Source organism: Peromyscus maniculatus, chromosome 11 (genome assembly GCF_049852395.1).
Source record: "Peromyscus maniculatus bairdii isolate BWxNUB_F1_BW_parent chromosome 11, HU_Pman_BW_mat_3.1, whole genome shotgun sequence".
Lineage (NCBI taxonomy): Eukaryota > Metazoa > Chordata > Mammalia > Rodentia > Cricetidae > Peromyscus > Peromyscus maniculatus.
Window position 1 is genome coordinate 47,841,973 of NC_134862.1, and position 23,968 is coordinate 47,865,940.

The window sequence follows — 23,968 nt, forward strand, 5'->3', positions numbered from 1 at the left end:
GTGTATTTCTGAAGAAACCATACAGAAAGATCCATAAAACACAAGTCCGACGAAGCAGAGGAAAAGTAGCCCCTCTGTTTTATCTTCGTAGAATCACTATTTCTCCTGTCTTTTCCATCTACTTTTGATTTATCAGACTCTCAAATGCACTGCTTATATTTCTCTCCATAACATGGGCTAAGGATAACATGCCTCTTAACTTTCTTTAGTCATTTGATTATTATGATTTCAAGAATAAGGAGGAAAATGTCATCAAAATGTAAGAATATACAAAAATGGATCTTTAGTTTTCAAATTTTGTAACATATGTCTGATTTCTTCCAGCTAAACACAAAAAGGAATCTGTGAGTGCTCAGTTCATCACAACACTAGTCCAGAGGTAAAGGTCTGTCCGATATGCAGGTTGCTTTAAGAGACTCCAATCTTGTCTGTTGCTTTCCATAAATGTTCTAGATATTTGATCTTCTCCAGTAGACATCTGTTCATCTAAGCAGACTTATCTAAAGCTAGTCATGCCACATTTGGGGGACTACGTTAATTTCTGAAGCAGACTAATTAAGAACTAAAATTACCCAGGTTTCTCCTTTGAGTGGTTAGATGGGATGGCATTCATTTTTATTCACACAAGGTTGTATGTCTGCATTTGTCTGCTTGTTTATCTAGGGGCTTGAGTGATGAGTTCAAAATAGTGTAGACCAATTACATGATATTTGCAAGATGGGAACAACATGTTATTCATAAGAAAATTTTCCTTCTCTGTGCTTTAATGTCAAGATTAAAGTTAAGAAAGGTTAAGGAAAATCAGTGTTAGGAATATTCTTGCTTTTTGCTACATTGAAGCTGGAAAGTCCTTTGTTAATGACAGTTCTAAAACTGAGACATACAGAAATCTCTCACCATCTACATAAAAGCCCTGTAACTCCCTGGCTAAAACCATAGTGCCAGCATTTAAAAATTCTTGATTTGTCTTCCTTTGTGGGAATTACATTGTACAAAATTACCTGATTTGGTCTTATTGGAACATAAATAATAACCATGGAGTAAAGATGCAGGGTGAGTCCAGGTAACTGATGTTTTGTTCTCCCTTACATTCTTACATGAAACATTTAGGGGCTTCTTTGGAGCTGTTTAAAAGAAAGAAAAAGAAAAGAGTTACAATGGAAAAAATAAGACACTGAAAAAAATAGTATTTACATAACAACCTGGAATCACTAACAGCCATTTTTTGACTGACTGTGAATTAATAAAATCTCAATGAAGTCTTTAGACTTATGCTGCTTCCTTTGACTAGATTTCTTTCATAGAGTATATTTCTCTCCAAACAGCAGTAGGAAATCTAGAGATCCCAGTGATTTGAAGAATACCTAAGAATATTCTTTTCTCACAGATACTGTTGTTCAGATATTTTGGTATTTTGAGATATTGCTGGGCAAAACATCTAAATATAATTAATGAGACACAATTTACACTCACAGACACTTGCTTAAGGTATAGCTTGATGAGTTATGAGTTTATGCATCCATGTGTGCTACCATCACAATTAATATAGAACATTTCTGTTGTCCTTGTATGTCACTTGACAGTCAAAATGAGCTCCCTTGAGATACCACATATTCTCTGGTCTACTTCATAATGCTATAGATTGAATGTAACTTTGTATTCATTATATATAAATAGAATTAAACAGTAATATTTTGCACAAATTACATTGGTTTTAATATAGCACTTGGATTTTATTTTTACACATTATAACTATGTCTTTTTAGTAATCAGTAAGGCTATATGGGTTGGTGGCTGAACATCACAACATGTCTTGGTGGGCTGTTGGAGAGATAAGGCCTAGTGTAAAATCGTTGGGTCCTTGGAAGCAAACACTCAAATGGAATCAAGGGTCCCTATTCTTCTCTTTTCTTTTTCCTTCATGACACACAAGATGAGTAGTTCCCTTCAAGATACATTCCTACCATTATTAACTGGTGGCCCTATCAGAGACCCAGTGCCACAGTGTCTTAGACTGAAATTTCCAAACTTATGGTCTAAATGAATATTTTATCTTTATATGGCAACTGTCTCATTAGAGCAAGGGATAATGAGCAGTGTTCTTCATTAACATACTCCATGTTTTCTCTATTATTAAACACTTGTGGGCCGTTTGGGCTCTTTCTAAGAGTGGATGCATATTCATGAATCCACTTTCCTTTGCAGATATAGTCTTTCTTCTTATGTTGGGTGAATTGCTACAATCTCATCAATAATATTGTCAGTCTTTTGTTAGTGGCTATGTGTACAATCTCCATCTTGTTTTGACTTTCATTTCCCAGATGGCTAATAAGGCTGAGAAGTTTTCCATGGGCTTAGTCACCATTTGTATATCTTTTGTGAAATACACAGTCAAAATGCTTTCCTGTGTTTCAATTGGAATATTTGGTGTCTTGCTATGTAACTGAAGTTATTCCTATATATTTTGGGAAATTGTCCATGTTGGGTATAAATAAATCATGAGTACTTGCCCACAGTACACAATTTATATGCTATTTCCTTCAATCACTTCAAAGAGGAGTATTCAACTATGAAGTCAATTTTATAGATCTTCTTATGATTCTTGTTTTTTTTCTTGAGCAAACTTGCCTATTCTGAAGATACACAGAATAGCTCACATGCTTTTAATTAGGTACTTCATAACTTCAGCTTTTAGAGCAGTGGAACATTTGTGCGTGTTGAGACACAATGACTGATGGCCATTTGATATCCTTTCTCTATAGGGATACTAACACAACTGAAATGACTTGTATTTTATCAAATATAGACTTTTTAAAGATTCATATGTTACACTGATTTTAAAAGGTTGTGCTAATCTTAGTTTGTTTGTTTGTTTATTTATTTGTATGTCTGTGTCCATGTCTGAGTATATGTGTGTGTGTCCATGTTTGTGTGTGTGTGTGTGTGTATGTGTGTGTGTGTGTGTGTGTGTGTGTATGTGCATGTGCATGTGCATGCGCATGCCCATGTGATGGTAAGAAAACAATTTGCGGAAATTGGTTATTTCCTTCTACCATGTGCATACTGTGAACAAACTCAGGTCTTCAGGCTTGGCAGCAGGCACCTTTACCCACTGAACAATCTCCCTGGCCTCATTCGAAGTTTTTACTACCCACATGATATTAAACTTGTCTGGTTACCCTGCAGTTTTATTTGCTCTTGATGTAGTTAATGTTAGTTTGGAGGGATAGGAGACATGAATTTGGGCATCCCCTTTGTCCTCAGCTATGAAACAAATTAGAATCATGTGAGTAAAATACCAGAAAGTCGTAACATATTTTGTGGAGTGGGTTGTTGTTATTGTTCCAGTTGTTTTCAATGACAGGATTGCATTGTCTCAGGCAAGCCTTCATACACTATGTAGGTCTCAGTAAGTTGTTCAGGCAGGCCTCCAACTTTGGATCACCCTGTCTCAACCTCCCAAGCACCTAAAATATTTCCCATCATACTTAGCTTTTTATTTCTATTTCTCTCTCTCCCTCCCTCCATCCTTCTCTCCCTCCCTCCAACTCTCGCTTTCTGTCTTTCTCTACCTCTTCTCTTCCTCCTTCCCCTTCTCCCTCCCTCACTTGCTTTCTCCCTTTCCTACTGCTTCTCTTCTCCTTTCCCTCCACTGATAAACACAAATCTTTATTGTAGAAATGACTTTACTGTTTGTAAGCAATGGCACCTTTTGTCTTCTTCATAGTTGATCATTCATTAATCACCTTTTTCAAATTAACATTTACCAGCAAATTTTAAATTTATTTGGAATTTTTCACTTCTGTCTTCCCAAATGGTATTATTTTATGGAACCCCTTTCCATTTATTAAGCTTTACCTTGTTACTAATGATATTGCCAGCAATTTGATAGCTACGGTTCCTGTGTTATATTATGCACATAGATTTGCCAGGGCAATACTGGTCGATTTACTTACTTTCCTCTTCTGTGAGAAGCAGGACAGGACTAGGGGAAGAGGTGTAAGAACCCAGAGTGAAGAATGTTATAAAAGGAAGGGAAAAGGAAATGAAGAAAATGGAAACAATCCATGTAAACCATTTTAACTGTGTCCAGCAGTCTTGCAACATACACATTTTGAACAACAGAAAAAGAACAACTTTAGTTTTGCATAATTATTTTTCAATTCACCTTAAAATCAATTTAAAATTTTTCTTCTCTATTTTCTGTGGTTCCCCAAATAATGTAATCCCATAAAAGAAACAGAAATTTTATCTTATAAATATAAGTAATGTACTCACTCCCCAAATCCGTCTCCACAGATTTATTTTCTTGGAAAACTATTGTATTATTATAGAGGATTTCTGTAGCACAATTGTAAGTTCTTTGGGGTTCAAGATCTCTAAGATTAATTTGAGAGTAATTTGAAATACCTGCAAGAAATAAGTATTGCACGTGAGTATATGAAGTGACACACAGTGTGTGGACTACTTTTTTGATGCCATGTGTTTAAGACTTAATGTTGGAGCAAAGCCTCTGCAAATGATGGAATAATAAGCCCAAGATCCTGCAAACAGCACTACTACACTCAACTTTGTAGAGAAACCAGGATTACGACTAATTTAGCCTTTGTGTAAGCAGATTTTTCTTTTACATCTTTAAAATTGATAGCTCATTATGTATTTGTTCCCGTTTTGGACACACTGATTAAAGCATAGCTCAGTATCTTCCCATTGGCATGATGATGACAATCAGGGTCATACTTTCCTCTTCTGCCTCTGTGTGTGTGCACAGAGCTGCACATACATCTTTCTGTCTTGCCAAGTGTGTCCTGGCAAGTGGCTTGATGTCAGGAAGACAAAGAGTCCACCGCATTGAAGTCAAATATATTTTAAAAGAAACTCTACTCTGTAGAAACTCAAGTTCATTCCCAGAAGCACATGTTTTCCTTGTTACCTGAATATTCTTGAACTTGCAAATAATTTTCATTGATTGAGGTGTAAGAAAGTAACCTCTGAATGTATATAATATCCTGCTTCCTGTCTAGAGAATATGGATACCATTACTCTTATAATTTTCTCATCTTCTCATCCTTTCAATGATGTCTGGTATATAACAGTAATCAAGAAAAGTCTTTCAATTACTTTTGATTTTTTCTATAGTTACCATCCATGATTGCTTTTTTTTCTATTTTGTGAATTTGTTTCAGTGGCAGATACTGGAGTTATTATATTCTAATTTACCACAGATCACTGAGGGTCAGAGGAGGAGGGCAAGTATATAGAAAGAACATTTAAGTCATGTCTGGAATAACTTCTGATGATAGAATTTCTTTACTCAGTATCCTACCATTATCACAGTGAAATCTGTATGAAAGTTTTCCTCGGCCACAGGTAAGGTTCTTTGTTTCCCACTTCAAACAAATTGTGGTATTAGCATTTACTGGCTTTGTGCAGTCATGCAGGGTAAAGTTCTCACGCCCTGTCAATAAAACATAGAAGTGCCCTTAGGTTACAGTTCCTAGTGTGAAGGTGTGCCCCCTCTCACTAAATACTCTGAAATCAAACATATCATCTCCACTCCACATATTTTAATAGAAATGTGTGCTGCTGGAACCCATGCCACAACTCAAGGGAGCAATTAGATAAAATAGTCGATTTTTCTCATTTGAAAAAAATGTCTTTGGGGTTTAAGGCTTGTTTAGTAATCTGTTTTGGGTTTTGGAGACACAGGCTCATCTTGCATTGTAGCTCAGGCTAGCTTGGAACTCACTATGTAACCCTGGCCGGCTTTGAGCACATGGAAATACTCCTGCTTTGGCCTTCCACATGCTGGGATTACAATTTTGGTATTAACATAATTAGAACTCTCCCTTTGGTTTCTTTTTGTTTGTTTGTTTTGTTTTTTCAAAAAACATTAAATGTTTAAGTTTGTTATTTTCCCTAATATACATAAGAAACTTCTGGAGGCAGGGGAGGACAAAGAACATTTTGAATTTAAAAAGAAGAACAAGAAATCTCATGTATAATTACTTCAAAAAATAGGCTGTTTTTAATCCATAGGAACCTCTTTGTTGTTGCTGCTTTGTCTTTTTGTTTTGAATTTTGAGACAGGGTTTCTCTGTGTCGCCCTGGCTGCCCTAGAACTTGTTCTGTAGTCTAGGCTGGCCTTGAACTCAGATCCGCCAACCTCTGCCTCCCAAGTGCTAGGATTAAAGGCATGTGCCACCACTGCTCAGCTAGGAATCTTTTTTGTAAACAAAGTGATGGCCCTAAAGAGTAAGTATGTATTTCTTCGTGTTCTCCAGTGTTCTCAGCAGGGAACTCATACTTACCAATTCTCTCTCTCTCTCTTTCTCTCTCTCTCTCTCTCTCTCTCTCTCTCTCTCTCTCTCTCTCTCTCTCTCTCTCTCTCTCTCTCCCCAGTTCTTTTTCTCTAACCACATTAGCCCCCAGAAACACCATAACACATGCATGAAATCACACAGTTGTTCTAAATACACAGATAGAAAGAAATTGGCATTCACCTGGTGGTACATCCAATTCTATAATTTTAGCTGGAGTACATGAGCTATCAGACAAGTTGAATCTTCCCTTTGAGCATTGTTGTAGATTTTCAAGTTCTTTACAACCCACAATTTCACATGGGTTTTTGTGGGTTCCGTCACTTTTTAGCTCTGCCTCAAAAACCTGATTATTGCTGTTATAGTGGTAATGCACAGTAATGTTCCCAAATTTTTCATCTGGAAAAAAAAAAAGAAAATTATCACTGTTCAGGATGAATGAGATGCTGTTAGATAAGAATGCCTTAACATATTCTTTTGTACAGAGAATGACCTACAAAAGAGTGAATTTATTAATGTATGCAGCAAACAGAAGTAAAAGAACAATTAGCAAACTGGGGCTAAGAACAGCAGATAAAACACCAAAATATCACCAAATCAGATTATAGTCTGTGACACAATATCCTCAGAAATATGTAAAAATAAAAACTGTATCATGTGCCCCTAAGTCATTATTTCATAATTCTCCTTTCCCATGAAGGATCCCAGTCTATGCTTAGATGATTATTAGATTTCATCTGTCTTGCTTGCTAAACTGTAAAGGCCCTGCGAGCCAAAACTAGTCTATTTTGATCATTATAATCAACTCAGGTCCATGATAATATATCTTTCTGTTATTAGCAAGAATTCAATAATTAATTGTTGAATTAACTGACAAATCAGTTTATCTAGTAAACGCATATGCAAACTAATCCTTGCTTTATAACTACTCTTGTTTTTTTTTAATGTCTTTATAAACCATTTAGTTCCCCCATCATGAATTAGAGACCGTAAGTTCTCACTGGTGGCATTACATCTGTAATATTATTATGCTTGATACTAAATCCTTCATAAATCCTTTTGGCTAGTGTCAACAATTTCTATTGACTAGCAAAAATTTCTTTCAAACAACTATTAATTTACATATCCATTTTAAAAATGATTTCTGTGTATTTGTGTGTCTGTGTGTGTGTCTACATGTATATATGTTCATCTGTGCATGTATGTGAAGGCATGCACATACACATGTGTGCATGAGTATGGAGACCAGAGATTGACATCAGGCATCTCCCTCTATTTCTCTTGATCTAATTTTACGAGACAGGGTCTTTCTCTGATTGAGCAACAGTATCAGGCCAGCAACCCCAGGGATCCTCTTACCTTCCCCCCAGCATTAGGCTGACAGGCATCTGATGCCAAGTTCATGTTTTTACATAGGCATTGGGGATCAGAACTCATGTCCCTACGGTTGTGCAGCAAGCACTTTATCCTCATCTTCAAAGCTCCTATAGACTCGTTTTTATTTTGCAAAACTGTATGCCCTTTGTCTTAAATACTAAGAGTACAAAGACAAATCTGATGAAATTGGCTTTTAGAAGGTGAAGTATTAAACCAAGATGGACACAGACTGAACTACAAGAGCTAAGCAACGATGTAAAATAAGATTAGACAGCAAATAATGTAAGAGCAAAACGAGAGACATCTATTCAGATTGGAGGACATGAAGAAGTCTAGATGACTTCGATTGATTTTTCAAGTATGAGCAAGGTGTCAGAAAACAAATGCAGGCACCAAAAAGGAGGAATATGAAAGAATTCCAAATGCAGAGGAAGAAAAGCAAGGTATATACATCAGGAGTCTTAAAGATAAAGGCAGCTCCGTTTGACTCAAGGTAGGAGTGTAAGTGAGGAGTTGGTGATACAGAGGAAGAGCAAGGGAGCTGGAACTTGAGACATCATGTTAAGGAAACAAACCAATGGAGGTTGACCTTGACTTTGAGTGAATGGAGACCTGACTGCAGTGCTGAGATTCAAAAGGATATGGAAGGGTAACATGGGCCATGAAGAAAAACTTGGCTTCCACCACAAGGGGAGGAAGAAAAGGAAAGACAGCGGCTCTTAAAATCTAGAACTAGCCAGGAAAAATAGAAATAGTGCATTAAGAAGAAAGAGAGAAATGATTGAAATGCTGTTCCCAAGCGACAGAGGCTACCTTTGGGTCAACAAACTTACCACATGTTGGCTTGGGTTGAGTGGTAGCTGTAATAGGGATGAAAAGGGAAAGAGTCAAATCATTGAAATGTTATTTTAAAATGTATCTGCTGTGTTCATCTTTGAGAATCTGCTTCATAGACTTTCCAGTTTAGGCTGAATACATAATGCAGTTTGCTTAATGACTTATTTTCCCCTCACACATGCAAATATTATAAACCAACGAGCTAAGTATGAATTATCTTCATTAAAATACAAAATAAACAGAACTGTGACTGTTGCAATATGTAGACTTTGGGGTACAGATTTGATGTCAGCTTGGTGACAGGACCAAATCTAAAAATTGCCAAAATATTTTAAAAGTCTTTATTCACTTTGTTGGTCTCAAACTACATTTTCTTAACTATAACCCCTATGAAGCAATGTTGTGTTTTTGTTTTTGATCAGATGATGTTGATAAATAAAGACTGCTTTCCTCCCATGTTTAACCTCTATATGCTTACCACACACAAGATTCGGGGTAGCTAATTGATCTTACAGCAATTACCTTGTAATATCACTCACTGTAAGATTACAATTGTAATTGTAATATATGAATTTAACTCAGTGATTCTCAACCTTCCAAATGCTGTGACCCTTTAATGCAATTCCTCATGTTGTAGTGCCCTACAGCCATAAAATTTTTTGTTGCTACTTTGTAACTATAATTTTGCTGTTATGAATCATAAATATCTGATGTTTCTGATGGTCTTAGGCGACTCCTGTGAAAGGGGTCATTTAACCTCCAGGATGAGAAGCACTAATTTAACTGAAAAGGTGGGAGTCTGAGTCCGTGCAAGCCAAAGGATTTCTGCTAATCTTCTCAAAGTTGGAAGAATCAGGGGAGAATGATGGGCTTGCCGGCACTGGCTTCCTGACCCTAAACAATGTCACTGCCACAGATCTTCTAGGGTAGAGGTTTTGATAAAATTCCTCCTCATACACTACATCTGCCCTTCAGAGTCATACGTTCTAACAGACTTAGCTATTGCTTATGTGGGTCCTCATAAATGCCACAGGGGAGGCATGGTAGGGACACTATATCCTAGTGGCCTCAGCTACGCCTGTGCTGCACCAGTGTCTAGATTCTGCTCTGGGACCATCAGGGTTAGAGCTCAAGATTCCGCTAAGAAGGCAGCCTGAAGTAGAGACAGCCAGAGAGCTTGTGAGGACGTGCGCAGCCCTGGCAGAGGTGTGTCTGCATGACTGGGGGTAAGGTTGTCACCTATTGTACTTAGAAGGCCAGTGGTTGCAAGGCTCAGAGTGGCTGGTGCAGTGGTTGTAAGGTTGCCACCTGCAAGGAAATGAACAAAAGGATAAAGGTCAATACATTGAGTACCTTGAAACTTGAGGAAAAACAAACTCTTTAGCAAAGATAAGTGATTCTTCCTGCATTTGAGTTGATACTTTCCAAAGTAACAAAGTGAGCCAAAGACTTATGCACAAATTGTTCCGATAACACACATTTCAAGTAATTGCAAATATTAGATCACAACTTAAAGGGCAAGTTATTCGCTCCTTAGTATAACTGTTACCTGAAAAAAATAATTTTCCTCAAACGAGCATTTTCTGTTGAATTACAGCTCTCCTTACTTTGGATACTAATGGGACCAATGGCTGCTTTTCTTACATCCTTTTTATTAAACCTGCTGCATGTGTAGTCTTCAAATCAATTATGAAATTTATGAAATGAGTTTATTAGGGTTATTTTCACAGAAAGGAAACAGAGTTACCTGTCCTAGATTGTCTAGAAAACTGAGGCAGATGGATTTGATCCCAGAGCTACGGGCCACGAATGTATTATTATCCACTTTTTTGTCATGAACTTTACAATAATAGTAAAACTGAATTTATTCCCAAAAAGCTTCCTCATAAGTTTCTTTTGCCTAATTTCTTATCAAGATGATAAAAAAAGATGGGAAATCTGAAAGTAGTATCTGGAGTAAAATAAGAGTTACACTCAAGTTTGGAGCCTCCATAGCCTAAAACAGATGCCACATAATGGTCACACCTGAGGAGATATCTGTGGTGCTGATGTTGGAGGTGTGTGTAGGTAAGGCAGCAGAGCTGTTGCGTGCAAGAGTGAGGGTGTCTGCAGGAAGGGCTGTGTCTGCAGGAACGGTCCCCAATGTAGTCATCTCCCCTGATGCACCTGTAATCAGAAGGGTCACCAACACTGTCACTCCATCATGCCACATGCTGACATGGATGTGATTATGGAACTAAGGCAGAGCAATGAGCTACCTGGTATACCTACTACCGCAGCACAATATTTAGCCAAACCCTAACCACAACCCAACCCATCCCATAGTCCTAATTCCATAGACTGTGCTATCAATATGAGAACTTGCTGAAAGATGAACTCAGAGGAAGACACGTAGAAACCTGTACAGCTCAGGTACCAGTTGACAGAAAAAGTAAAAACAAACAAACAACAAAAAAAAAATAGTTGGGGTCTTGGGAAACAGCTTGGACAGCCCAAGGAGGTCCAAACTCCCAGTCAAGTGCTGCCTTCTGTAATATTAAAAGTATTTCAAAGAGAAGAGAAGGATGCTGTCTTGGAGATGCTAAGGCCATTGGAGGTTGCCCAGGAGGAAGTGTGGCCTAGCACCTGTTTAGAGGCCTAGGTAGCTGTGCTACTCTGGGGAGGGAAGCCCTGTGTACAGGTGCTCAGAGTCAATTTCCCTGAAATTGAGCTAAATGGTCTCCTGCCTGTGTGGCATCAGAGCCCCGGGCTTTTCCTCGTTATTGGATTCTGGTCAAAATACGACATTTTACTAAGAAGGTTCCCATGCCAGGAAGATATCAAATTGGTTTTATATCAGCACACTGCCAATTATGCCAATATAATCCCCTTATTTCCCAATTTTGGGCAGAGTGCCGAGTGATGTAGCTAAAAGAGCTGCATATCCTGCTTAGAAATTCACTGTCAGGCATCAGAGCATTTCATGCCTGTTACATGTTTCCCCCATATATCACAGCCAGCACTCAGGAACAAGCAACCCATGTATAGTCACCCATCAGGTGACTAGCTTTGTGCTAGCTGACATGGGGAACACAAAAGAAATAGAGCTAGCTCCTACTGGGGATCTTGTTTGGTGGTTTCATTGTCAAGATTCCCGGGTTCAGCGATATGAACTTAGCCTCACATTCGAGGTCATTGTATGTGTGTTTTGGTGCACAGTGTTCTGTTTCCTCAGTGGCCTGTGGCTGTTCTCTAAAGCACTTTGCTAAGACTATGCCAAACATCCCCCATTTGCAGATGGATTGAATCCATAAGTTATCACACATATGGTTTGAGAAGTGGAAATGAATTTCCATGCCAATTGAGTTTGTTCTTGGCCTACTCTTCAAACACCACTGAACGCTCCCAGCTGTAAGGAAACCATGGCGTAGAGTGACTACATGGAGCATCCATTCACTGGTTCTAGAAACAATGGAAGGATCCACAGTAATAGGAGAGGAGGAAGGGTTTTGCAGGCAGCCTTTTCGGGCTTCATTCAGACACAAACTGGCTGCCTGTGGAATCTCAAAAGCAGACAATTCCCCCCACTAGCCTTCCACCTTACTTACTGCTTCTCCCTCTTTATAGACACCTGTCCCTCCCAATCATCTCCTGTGCCTCTGATGTCGAGAGACCCTGCTCTACTGTCTTCAGAATCCCTAGAGTCCCCCTTCATTTGAAAACCACATTTTCCTTATTAAGCAGGTAATCTCAGTCACCCACTTAAGAATGGCATTTTCCATTTTAATTATATCCATTGCACGGGATAGACCTTTTAATTAGTGAAATTAGCCAATGGGCCAAGAAGAATTATTTGCTCATGGCAGAGCAGGTTGGTTTGTGTGGCAAGCAGCCCTCAGAGCATGCTTCTGTTCATGGCTTCTTTCCTTCTCTGCTTTCTATGTCTATGGATTTGCTAAAAAGAACTAGGTCCATTTTGCTCTGCTGGAGTAGTAGGATCAGATGAGGCCTCTCTTTGCCTTGTCTGAAGTGTGTAGACTGCCTGTGGTGGCTTTTAGGCCAAGGGAACAGTATTAGTGTTTTAAAATACTAATTATCTTATGTGTGAACTTGATCTCTATGCTTGATTTATCCTGAAGCAAGACTCTCTGCTGCCAGCCAGCAGGCCTCTGTTACATGTCTAACTGCCTGTGTGGCAGCTAGCCAAGCACTCAGGCCACTGAGTGTATGTATATGTAGGACATTATGGAATTATGGCCTGAGAAAGGACACCCTTAAATTTATCCCATATAAAGGGACACCGTGAAGTTACTGTGAAGAAGACTCTGGTTTGGGACAAGAAAGGAGAGAATATGTTGCATTGTTTTAAGAAGAGACAAGAAAAAGGAATCTTGTCTGTATAGGAGATTTGTGTCTGTTTCTCCTTTTTCTCACTCTCTAAATGGCAGACAATGACATTATCGTAATAAGTTTTCAGTCCCCTTTATGGATAAGAAATCCTTCATTCCTGACAGCTGTTTATTGGCTCAAGGTCTTACGGATTTACATACATTATTCTTTATTACTAGAGGATGAAGTCTTCACTAAACAATAAGGACAACTGTAGAAACATAGAACATTGTGGTAGCCTCCACCCCTGAGCATTATTTCATCTCTGTTAGAACATCTTTTGTCACATGGTTTGCACCCTAAGGATAACTATAAAATTACTAATTCGTCAGCGACAAGTGTTCCACATTGAACAGGTGGCCACAGCTTCTCTCGCCATTCTTAAAGGGAGGCGACTCTCAGTACTTTTCTTCGTATTTGTGCATGTCTAAAGCGCGCGCGCAAACCTGGTGGGTCAGGCATGAGTGTGGTGAGGTTAGCCTGGCTGCTGAGTGTCTGGGTGTCAGCTCCTCTGGCAGAGGACGTCTGCAAGTTGGGCTGCTGTGAAAGGTGAGGCAGCGGCGTGGTCAATGAAAAACCTGAGGTTAGAAAGCGAGATGGTTAGGTCGATCTCTGCTGCTCCTGGCAGTTTCAACTCTAAGACAACTACATGGAGCAAAATTGCCACCATGTGACATGACCCAATGTATTAAGATCTTGAAGTTTCCTGGGCAGGAAAGTGGCTCCTGAGTTCTTGCTTACAAATTCCTCCCCAAGAAGACGCACATGTCCAGTTTAGTTCTTTGACTTCATGACCCCTGAAAACTTATTGGATGCACCAACAACTCTACAGACTGAGACTAGGATGAAAGGTGCCTTTACAGACAGAAAGAAGAGTAGGAAACTCCAAAATTCTAAAACATACTAAAGTGCTGCTTACAAAATCATGAAGAAAGAACAGGAGAATGCACAGATGTGCATGACAGCCAAAATATATATGAAAAAATGCTTATCACTGTGAAATATTGAAGAAACATAAAATCAACAGGAAGCATTTTAAACCGCCCTATTGGCGGTTTTAACAAATTGATAACATCCAGCATTTGGAAAACTTATGGAGACAGCCATGTATGCATGCTTACACACACATGTTCACACAGAACCAAATGCCAAGAACCTAGAGTATTGAAAGTCATGGTTAAAATGGTTTATTTAAAACACAAGATTGGAGAGGGTTAATTTTCATTGTGTAATATATAGTAAATATTGGTGTGTATACATATATACAAACATCATCCTATATTTAGTTTAAAAAGTCATATGCATCGTATAAAATAGTATTCTATACTCCAATGTGATGTGACCATGTGAATACTTATTGTAAGGATTTTCAAAACAGGACAATTTTGAATAATGTATACCATTAGAAAAATGAATATTTTCTAAGTATATCAGCAACTAAGAAAAACTTAATTACACCTAAAACTACAGATCAATCATAAATATAAATTATAAAATTTTCCTCAGCACATTATTGAAATATCACTAGATAGCAATACATACTATTGAAAAGAAAATATGCTCTTCTATTTGAAAGAATAAGGAATTTTCCAAGCAAATTTCACCATCAAATTGTGGCAAAAAATATTTGATATTACTCATCCTTAATCCCAGTCCATTCTACCATAAGCCTTTCCTGAGCTGGTCTACCTGAAACACTGTGGTACATTAAATGTGTGAATGAAGAAAGATGCTGCATATGCGTGTTCTATGTATATGAAATGAGATTAAAAATGGAAAAGATGGGTCACCACATGTCCGGCCCCATACCAGTGGCTTTCAGCCTCATAATTCCGTGAGCTTCAAACAGTCTGCTCTGAGGTGTACACAGGTTCTAAGAGACTACTCTGCTGGTGGCACAGATAAAGATGAGCTATGAAGTCCTGAGTTTACTAAAAGAATTGCTCCCAGGCCGGGCGGTGGTGGCGCACGCCTTTAATCCCAGCACTCGGGAGGCAGAGCCAGGTGGATCTCTGTGAGTTCGAGGCCAGCCTGGGCTACCAAGTGAGTCCCAGGAAAGGCGCAAAGCTACACAGAGAAACCCTGTCTCGAAAAAAAAAAAAAAAAAGAATTGCTCCCTTGACGACCTGCTTCCTTACTAACACACAGTCCCTATCAGCAGCATTATACGTAAAATGTCTGCGTTGATGCTGCATATGCTTGTTACTTTTTTAGACCAAGATAAATGGTTCTCTAGAGCAGTAGACTCGCTCAGTGTCTTATAAAGTGTGTTTGGAAACCTGTTTGCCTAAGAAAACGGCATCAAGGATGTGATTTCAGAAATGTGTGCACAACTTCATGTTAGCCGATGATGTCCTGACTGGGCCGGCAAATCTAGAGTTGAACAAAAGAGGAACCCAAATCTCTGACATATTCAGGTTGGAGGGAATTGCCACAAGCCTCCCTGGAAAAACAACTCCCACTCGCTCTGTGGTTCACTGTAAACACATCGGCACTACCTTAGATTCCACTACTAGATTTCACAATTCTGTTTCTCTCTTTGTAAGAATTAAAATAATGAAAATGTCACTGGAAAAATTGTACATCACAAAACCGAATCCTCAGTTCTGAGTAGATGGTTAAAAATGGTTACCTATCTTAGGCATTTCTGATAATGTGAACCTGGAACGAAATTAAGAAATGGAAGTATCTATCCCACTTCAGGGCAGCAGCTTCAAGGAAGTTCTGAGGCGGCAGAACTCTGCCAGGGAGAATTGTGCCCTGCTCAGTACAGCAGCTGGAGCCTATGGGCAGTCCCTTCCCTGGTTTTACTTTTAGGGTCTTCCCACACCCCCTTTCTATCTAAATCATCGTGTCTGTGCTGTTTCCACTCAGCAACCTCTACAGATGTCTACAGCCACCCGCACTTTATTTATCTGAAGAAAACCGAATGCTTAGAAACAGCTTGCATTACTTAAAATTTAAAAATTTGATCACCCTAGAAAGTTTTTAAGAGGCAAATTCACCCCCACTATCATTTTGGTTAGGAATGTTCGTGTGGCAACCTTTCTTTGTAATAAGAATACCAATCTTATCCAAGTTTCTGGGGAGACCTGGGTTGAATGGTCACCTGAAAGATAGATGTTCTCTGAGGAGTCATTTTCTCTTTCAGAGATGCTTGAGGGTGTGAATTCAGTGGTGCGAGCAGGTAAAGGGTCACTTTGAGACAGAGGAGGGGCCTTCTCTGTTGTGTCCGGTCCTGTTATGTTAATGGGTGATGAAAGAGAACAAACATGTAAATCGGGACCCAAAATACCCATTCATATGCTTGTACCAACTTTCCAACCCCATACACAGACACCGAGATTATGTGATATGTAGTGCACTCTCTCTCTCTCTCTCTCTCTCTCTCTCTCTCTCTCTCTCTCTCTCTCTCATACACACACACACATATGCACAGACATACACACAGACAGGCATACAGGCACACATACTTACACATACATACAACATACATACCTAAAAATATACACACAGTGAGAAATAAATATGTATTCACACAGACATCTATACTCAGGCACACACACATGTGCACATATACAGATACACACACACACACACACACACACACACACATGACCATATATAGCTATAGATTTTAATCATGGATACATATATAGATAGTCATTATAATTAGAGTTAAAAATAAAAACGAGGAAAGGTATTTGTGGATATCCATAATACCTTTCTGATGACTGCCCTTAAAAAAAAACCCTTAACCTCCACTTCCACAGGGCACACTGTATATTGGCTCTAAGGTCACCTTCCTTCTGCTAGCAGTAAGAATAAATGCATTTAATCTAAATTTGAAAAAAAAATAAAAATAAAGCCGAGGAAATGGACCCAAAAGGAACTCCCCTTAGCTCTCTTCCCATTTACTTGTAGGGTAGGTACCCAAAGCATCTTGATTCAGAAGAGTGAAACCCAGTGGTAAGATGTCTTGAGGAAATCTGGAAACACAGATGATAAGCAATAGTGGAGAAGGACAAAGCCAGAAATAAAGCACTGGAAGAGTTAGGATTCCAAATGAATAGAAAAAAAAGAAAGGAAGGAAGGAAGGCAGGGAGGCAGGGAGGCAGGGAGGGAGGCAGGGAGGCAGGGAGGCAGGGAGGGAGGCAGGGAGGCAGGGAGGCAGGCAGGGAGGCAGGGAGGCAGGAAGAAGGCAGGAAGAAGGCAGGAAGAAGGCAGGAAGAAGGAAGGCAGGAAGAAGGCAGGAAGAAGGCAGGAAGAAGGAAGGCAGGAAGAAGGAAGGCAGGAAGAAGGAAGGCAGGAAGAAAAGGCAGGAAGAAGGCAGGAAGAAAAGGCAGGAAGAAAAGGCAGGAAAAAGGCAGGAAGAAGGCAGGAAGAAAAGGCAGGAAGAAGGCAGGAAGAAGGCAGGAAGAAGGCAGGAAGGCAGGAAGGCAGGGGTGAAAAGTCTAGATGGGCCATGCCTGCAACCCCATCTTTCAAAAGGCTGAGGCAGGGGATTGCAAATTCTATGCCAGCTTGAACTATATAAACAATTCCCGTCTAAAAAGAAAATTTGTATATGTGCTGATTCAAAAAAGAAATAAATCAACCAAATGAAAATAAGGGAGAGAGTTATGCGGGTAAAACCTGGGAAACAAAATTCACAAACAGAAGTAGGAACATCTTGCTTTTATGAAAATACCAAAATGTGTTTGACTTTGTAATCAGAGACGTATGGGACTGAAATAAAATTGTTCTACTTCATTGTTTTAAAAGAATGATGTGGCGGGAAGGCGGGAAAGACAAACACATTCAGTAGATGCGGGTACTCATGGAAAGTGCTGTCTGCAAAGGAGTTAGTGCAATGGGGTAAATCTAGCACTTTTCTGATTTCCTTATTTAAAATATATTTCCTTTGTGAAAAAATAAATGCATCAAATTCTGTTTTTAAAAATATCATATGCTCTTTGAATTTATAGGGATTCATTTTTTTCCTAAATATTCCATGGTTAATATGTATTAACCTCTTTGAATAGTAAAATGTGCATTTTTTTTTTTATTATCAAAACTGAGTGTGCTTAAACTAGAGGTAAGCCCTACCTCTAACCTTCAGGGTCACGATTCTAACCTAATTGTCTTTCCTCCACTATACATTGAGTAAAAGGAAGAGAGGATTTGATAAAAAGAAAAGAGAAAGTGCAGAGCAGAAAGAGGAGTAAGGAGAGAGGAGAGGTGGAAGGAGAGATTTGAAGTCCCGTCCACTCGTTGTTAACTCACTGTCATCTTTACTGATGACAATTTGTTATTTTGGGGTTATATCAACTCTAGTAATGGAAGGAGTGTCCTAGAGAATGTTGCAGCAAGACCTCTTCTCTTCTAGTAAAGCAAATACAGTTCTTGGTATATGAAGAAGAGTGTTCAGAAAAGTCACTCTCATGTAGAAGCATTAATGTCTTTTCACACACTTTAGTTCAAGTCTCCCAAGTAGAACTTATAATTATAAATTTGCCAATTCCATATTGTTCCCTAATTCTCACTTTGAGCACTCTACACTACAATTATCTTCTCATTGGTTATATTTGAGGGGAGGCACCATTCTCCTTTGCATTATGGGTCACAATTCTAACTTACCTCCACCCTGATCTGCTTATTATGACGGTTAGTGAAGAAATAATGAAACTCCAAACAGGGTAGGGAGTAGACTATGGTCCTATCCCACACCCAGCCCTGTTCTGCAACAGTGTCTCATCTGTGTGGCTGAGAGTGACATCATGTTTTGTAAAGGAAAATGCAAAATTTCATTTAAGAAGTTGGCATGAGCCAACCAGAACCTGCTATACAGAGAGTGCTTTATGAACCTCTCTCCCACACAATGAAACTATAAAATTCTATTATTAGAGACTGGAAAATAAAAGAATATGCTTCTATGTTTAGCTCAGGAGTGGGATTTGTTAGTATTTGTGTAGTGTTTTAGCATTCAGAATAAACTTATATTTAATGAAAAATAATTCCAATAATAATCCAATTTTAGACTATATCAGATTTGTTCCACTAGAAATGTGTATTTAAATTATTAAAGCAGTCATATTTTATGGTTTCACTTACCTTCTTAAGACACGCTATCAACCACATGATTAGTCAGGAAACAAATATTTACAGCAACATGTAAGGAATTCAGTTTCTTTTTAACCACCTACAGGTCAATTCTTCTATGATTTGGGCTTTAATTAATTTTAATGTACTGACAACATCACCATGACTTAAATTTACTTTTCTCAAAACTCAGAAAATTGTATAGAAAATAAATCGAATTATAGTAGGAAATTTTTCAAACAATTAATATAAAACATCTTAGTATTAGACAGATCTCCAAGCATAACTGGGAGAAGGGCTAATTACTCTTAAAAAATATTATAAAGTTAATTTTTACCTATAAGAGAACATATATTAAATTCTTAATGCAAACAAATTCTAGATTAAATTAATTTATAAAATATATTGGTCCTTAAATAAATGTGAAATCATTTTTAGGCTTCCCTCTACTTCCTTAATTCAATTCTTTTTTATTGAAAATAATTTTTTATACAATATATTCTGATCACAGTTTCTTCTCCATATTCAAATCTTAACTCATATTGATTTATAGTTTTTTAAATTTATTTACAGTGTTGAATTTTTAAGGGGATTAGAAGCTTGCTATGTCATTTATTGTCAATTTTAAGTAATGTTAAATGTTAAATACAATAATATTTATATAATTTAAATGTATGTTCAAATAGTTACTAAACTTTATATTAGAAAAAATTATAAGAACATGTGAAAGTCAGGAACCATATAGTATTATTAACTTTCTTCTTCAACCTTACTTCCTTACCAAATAAATAAAAAAGTATATCTATATTAAATACATGAGATTGTAAAAAATAAAATATTAAAGGTTAAATATTAATTCTTACCATTAGTGGGTGTAGGAACTTGCCCTGAAAAATAAAATAAAATTTAATAAATTTTTAGAAAGTTTCAAATTTAAAGCATGCATGCAATTATACATCATAGATTCATATTTATTTTCAGCACATTTTGTCTCAGTGAATCCAAGTTCTCATTTTACTTTTTTCTGGTAGTGTTTTGCTGTCCCAAAGACAGCTACACGCTGACCTAACGTATTTGATGTGTGGTCCTAAAGGCATAAGAATGTGGGAATGTTCTCACAGTTTGGAGTCAAGTCAGTAGAGTGACGTCTTTAAGGGGCGGTCTAAGGGAAAATTTTTGAACTTTGAATCAGTATTTGTAAGACAGAAAATAAACACAAGGCGAAGGTAAACTAGAGGCAGGAAAAGGCAAAGATTACAGGAAGCACAATAGAGAATAATGGAAGTGACATTGGGGAATAAGTGGGGGACAAGAGCATCCGTGACACTCTTAGGGAGAAGCCCCCAGGACTCTGCACGTCTTCGGAAAAGAGACGGAAGTGACACAGAGGAAGGGGTCACACAGGTGTTTCTACACATTACCGAATTGCTGAAGATAGATAGAGTTTGGACATTTTCACTGAATTAAAAAGGAAAGAAAACTCAAGTGAAAGAGGAAAGTTGGATGTGCTGATGGTTTTATGGGAAATCCTTCAGAACCATCTGCTCGGAGAGCGCAGGGCTCACGCTGCCCGCTGCTGAAGCACACAGATGGACACTGTAGCCTTGGGTATGAAACAGATTCCCAAACAAAAGTCCAAGACAGAAAGCAGGGGTTAAGTGAATGACCAGGAGAAGGCCAGCTAAGATGACGGCGTACTCCCCATAAGAGGAAAGAAGTGAACGGGGACTGTTTCGAAAAAGGTTTTCCTGAAACAGTGAGGCAATGAGCTCAGAGGGGTCTGTCACGAGTTCAAAAACTTGGTACAGGGGAAGCTGTGTGCGTGAGATGGGCGCCGGGTCCAGTCGACAGTGAAATGAGAGGCTTCGTCACCTTCTTACTAAGTGGCTACCAGAAACAGTAGAAGGTTATTTTCTAAGAAGAAAGGCAACGCTCTGAAAAATAAGCAATCTTCAAGAGGAAGAAGGGATTGCCTAGTAATTAAGGTCCCTTCCTGGCAAGGGGTTTTTCTATTTTTAAGTAGAATAAATCTGAGAAATTCTTCTCCCCTCAGAACGGCCATCAGAGGTGTGTACTCATTTTATATAAATGTGTCTAAGTGTTTATTCATATGTATGTTCAGATAAGTAACTGATAGATGAAACTACATCTGTTTCTTCATGTCTTCTATTTTTCTCTTTATCATCCATACTGAAGTACTATCATGCATTGCTTATCAATGGGCATATCTTTTAAGCCATACATCATAAGATGATTTTGCCACTATGCTAATATCATAGAGTATATTCTCATAATTAAAAATGGCTATAATGTCACTGGGTGACAGAATTAAGGTCCATCCATGACTGAGACATTGCTATGTGGCTTATGATGATATTGTTTTGAAAATACATTGTAGACTGAAGTTTCTCAGTCCTGCCTGGTCCCACCTGGGCAGCAGCCATTTTTATAAAATAATAACTTAGAGGCTTAATATTAATTACAGACTGTTTGGTCAATGGCTCAGGCTTATTGCTAATTATCTATTACATCTTAAATTAACCCATTTCTATTAATCTATGTATCGCCACGTGTGTTGTGGCTTCAACTGTGTTCTACTACATCTTACCCATCCCCCGCCCCCGCAGCTCCTAGTGGCCCCCTTGACCTCACCTTTCTTCTCCCTGTATCTTTGCTTGGATTTCCCACCTGGCTCTTATCATGTCTTACCATAGGTCATAGCAGCTTTAGTTTATCAACCAATGGGAACAACACATATTCACAGCATACAGAAAGACCATTCCACCACAACAATTATTTGAAAAACTGTCCCAATTCTTGTCTTGTCAGCTTGTACCTTCTATTCCATCTAATTTTATGACTTTTATGTCCCTCTTAAAGGCGTTCCTGTCCTCTGATCCATTCTATTAACTTCTTAGAATTATGCTGGTTTGCAAATGGAATAATAAGAAGAAACAAAGTATTAATACATCAGTAACTAATAGACCACATTTTAAATAAGATGAAAAATAACCTGTGGTCATTGTGAAGAATATAGGATATCAAAAAGTTTAAAATATTCAAGTTGGCTTGAATATATGAAACCATAACAAACAGGATCCTATCCTATCCTTCTCTTGTGAATATATATTATTATTAATTATATAATATATATAATTAATATATATATATTAAACTTTTCAATGTCTAAAAATAGCTTGATACACCCATTCTCAATATCAGCATGTGGTTCCTTGGAGTTTCATTTCATTTTATTCACTTAAGTTTAGGAAGTAATTCTTGTTTTGTTGGTTTGCTGTTAGAAGTGAGAGTCAACCATGATAAAGGCATGATTCTCACCCTGAAAAGCCAAGAATTCAAAGGACAATGCATCCAATAGTCTGCAAAGACATTTAAATAATATATGTACCTTACTTAGACCGATAATTAACAGTTGGCAAGAACTGTATAGTATAATGAAGAACAGAAGAATGAGAAGACACTGATATGGGGTATGTATTATCTACTATGTAATCACCAGTAGAGAAATTCTTAAATGACTTTAAACATAGAGTAAACATGAAGGAGAGTCCAAACCCATCTGGTGACAGTCTTCAGGCATGAGCTCATGAGTAGTCATTGCAGGCCCTAACAGGGGGTTGAATGTTTATCTGAAGGTGACCAAAACCACAGGATCAATGAATTTGGAGAAGAAAACAAATAATAACTCTGATCACAGAGGAAAGAGGAATTTTAGAGTAGGTTGTACTAGTCCATCACTCATTTTGGAGACCATTCTGCTTCATGGTACTAATTTATTAGCTTGGTGCTCTCAAATGTGTAACACAAAGACAAAGCATTATAAAAGACTATAACCTTACAACTTATCATATGTAAATAGTAAAAAGCTAACAATGAATTGCAGAATAGGCACGTTTGTATGTATGGTGGAGTAGTACATGCATGTATTCATGTGTGCATAGGGACAGCTGTGTGTATGTGTGGGTAGAAGCCAGTAATCAATGCCAGGTGCTTTCTTTAGTCATTTCCCATCTAAGTTTTGGAGTCAGGGTCTCCCACTGAATCAGCTCCCTACAGAGCCTGCTTTCTCTGCCTTTCCATCACTGGGCTCAAAGGTGAATGCCACAGCACCCAGCTTGTTTGTGTATCTGTTTAACATGGCTGCTGTGAATCTGGACTCAAGTCTTTATGATTGCTCAGACCAGCATATTCATGAATGAACCATCTCTCCAGCCCTGGTACCTTTGTTTTTAACAAAGGCCATCAAGTACCAGAGTGTACTGGCTAGAAATAATTCCTTGTGCCACACTCATGGGAAGTGTCTCAAAAAGTGGATTTAATTCAACCTGATCTCCTATAACATTTGTTTAGTGAACACTTGGTAACAGACACAAAGAGCCAAAAGTGTCATATCACACTAAGCACTGGAGCTGTGAAATGCATTCTAAAGCTTGGTCAGAGGTTAACATCTATGTTTCTGATCTAGCTGTGGTTTGATATTCATTGTCTCACAAATCCCTTCATCTTGAGTAAGATAATATTTAACATACTTGGGAAACTCCTATTTAAAGATAGATCACACTTTTGTTTCTTCTCTGTTAATGTGTACTGTCTTCATAAAGTCTTCTCAAGTCGACAGCACATTTTCTTTTACATTCAGTTATTACAATGTAATGTTAAATTTTTTCCATTGCAAACCCTTAGCAAAATACTACCACTTGCCTTTCATTTTTAAAATATTACATACAGACACAGAAATATCCAGACACAGGCATGCATATTTAAAACAAAATTCCAGTACTTAAGAACTACTCTTTAGAGTCAATGTAAGACCAAAATTACTGTTTTGGTCACAAAATCCTCTCAAGTGGATTTAAGTAAAAGTAGCAGTCTTATTCAACATGATACATAAAATGAAAAAAAATTAACCAGTCAAAAAAAATTTAGAATAACTCTAAATAAGTTTCTTTAAATAAGAAACTGCT

The 23,968-nt window shown here is 38.0% G+C and overlaps 1 protein-coding gene across 6 annotated transcripts in view; it reads right to left on the minus strand.

Annotated features, from left to right (window-relative positions):
* The window catches only part of Ptprc (protein tyrosine phosphatase receptor type C), a 107,643-nt gene that overhangs the window by 41,201 nt on the left and 42,474 nt on the right, over positions 1-23,968 (minus strand). The window contains exons 3-12 of one of the 6 annotated variants that reach the window (XM_076547513.1): positions 19,847-19,870; positions 16,012-16,140; positions 13,349-13,480; positions 10,560-10,700; positions 9,774-9,842; positions 8,531-8,557; positions 6,504-6,719; positions 5,327-5,458; positions 4,279-4,410; positions 1,002-1,124 (exon numbers count right to left, since the gene is read on the minus strand). In XM_076547513.1, coding sequence (XP_076403628.1) covers positions 1,002-1,124; positions 4,279-4,410; positions 5,327-5,458; positions 6,504-6,719; positions 8,531-8,557; positions 9,774-9,842; positions 10,560-10,700; positions 13,349-13,480; positions 16,012-16,140; positions 19,847-19,870 — 1,125 coding nt within the window. The remainder of the gene's footprint in view (positions 1-1,001; positions 1,125-4,278; positions 4,411-5,326; positions 5,459-6,503; positions 6,720-8,530; positions 8,558-9,773; positions 9,843-10,559; positions 10,701-13,348; positions 13,481-16,011; positions 16,141-19,846; positions 19,871-23,968) is intronic. The other 5 variants (XM_076547514.1, XM_076547515.1, XM_076547516.1 and 2 more) reach the window with 5 other exon arrangements.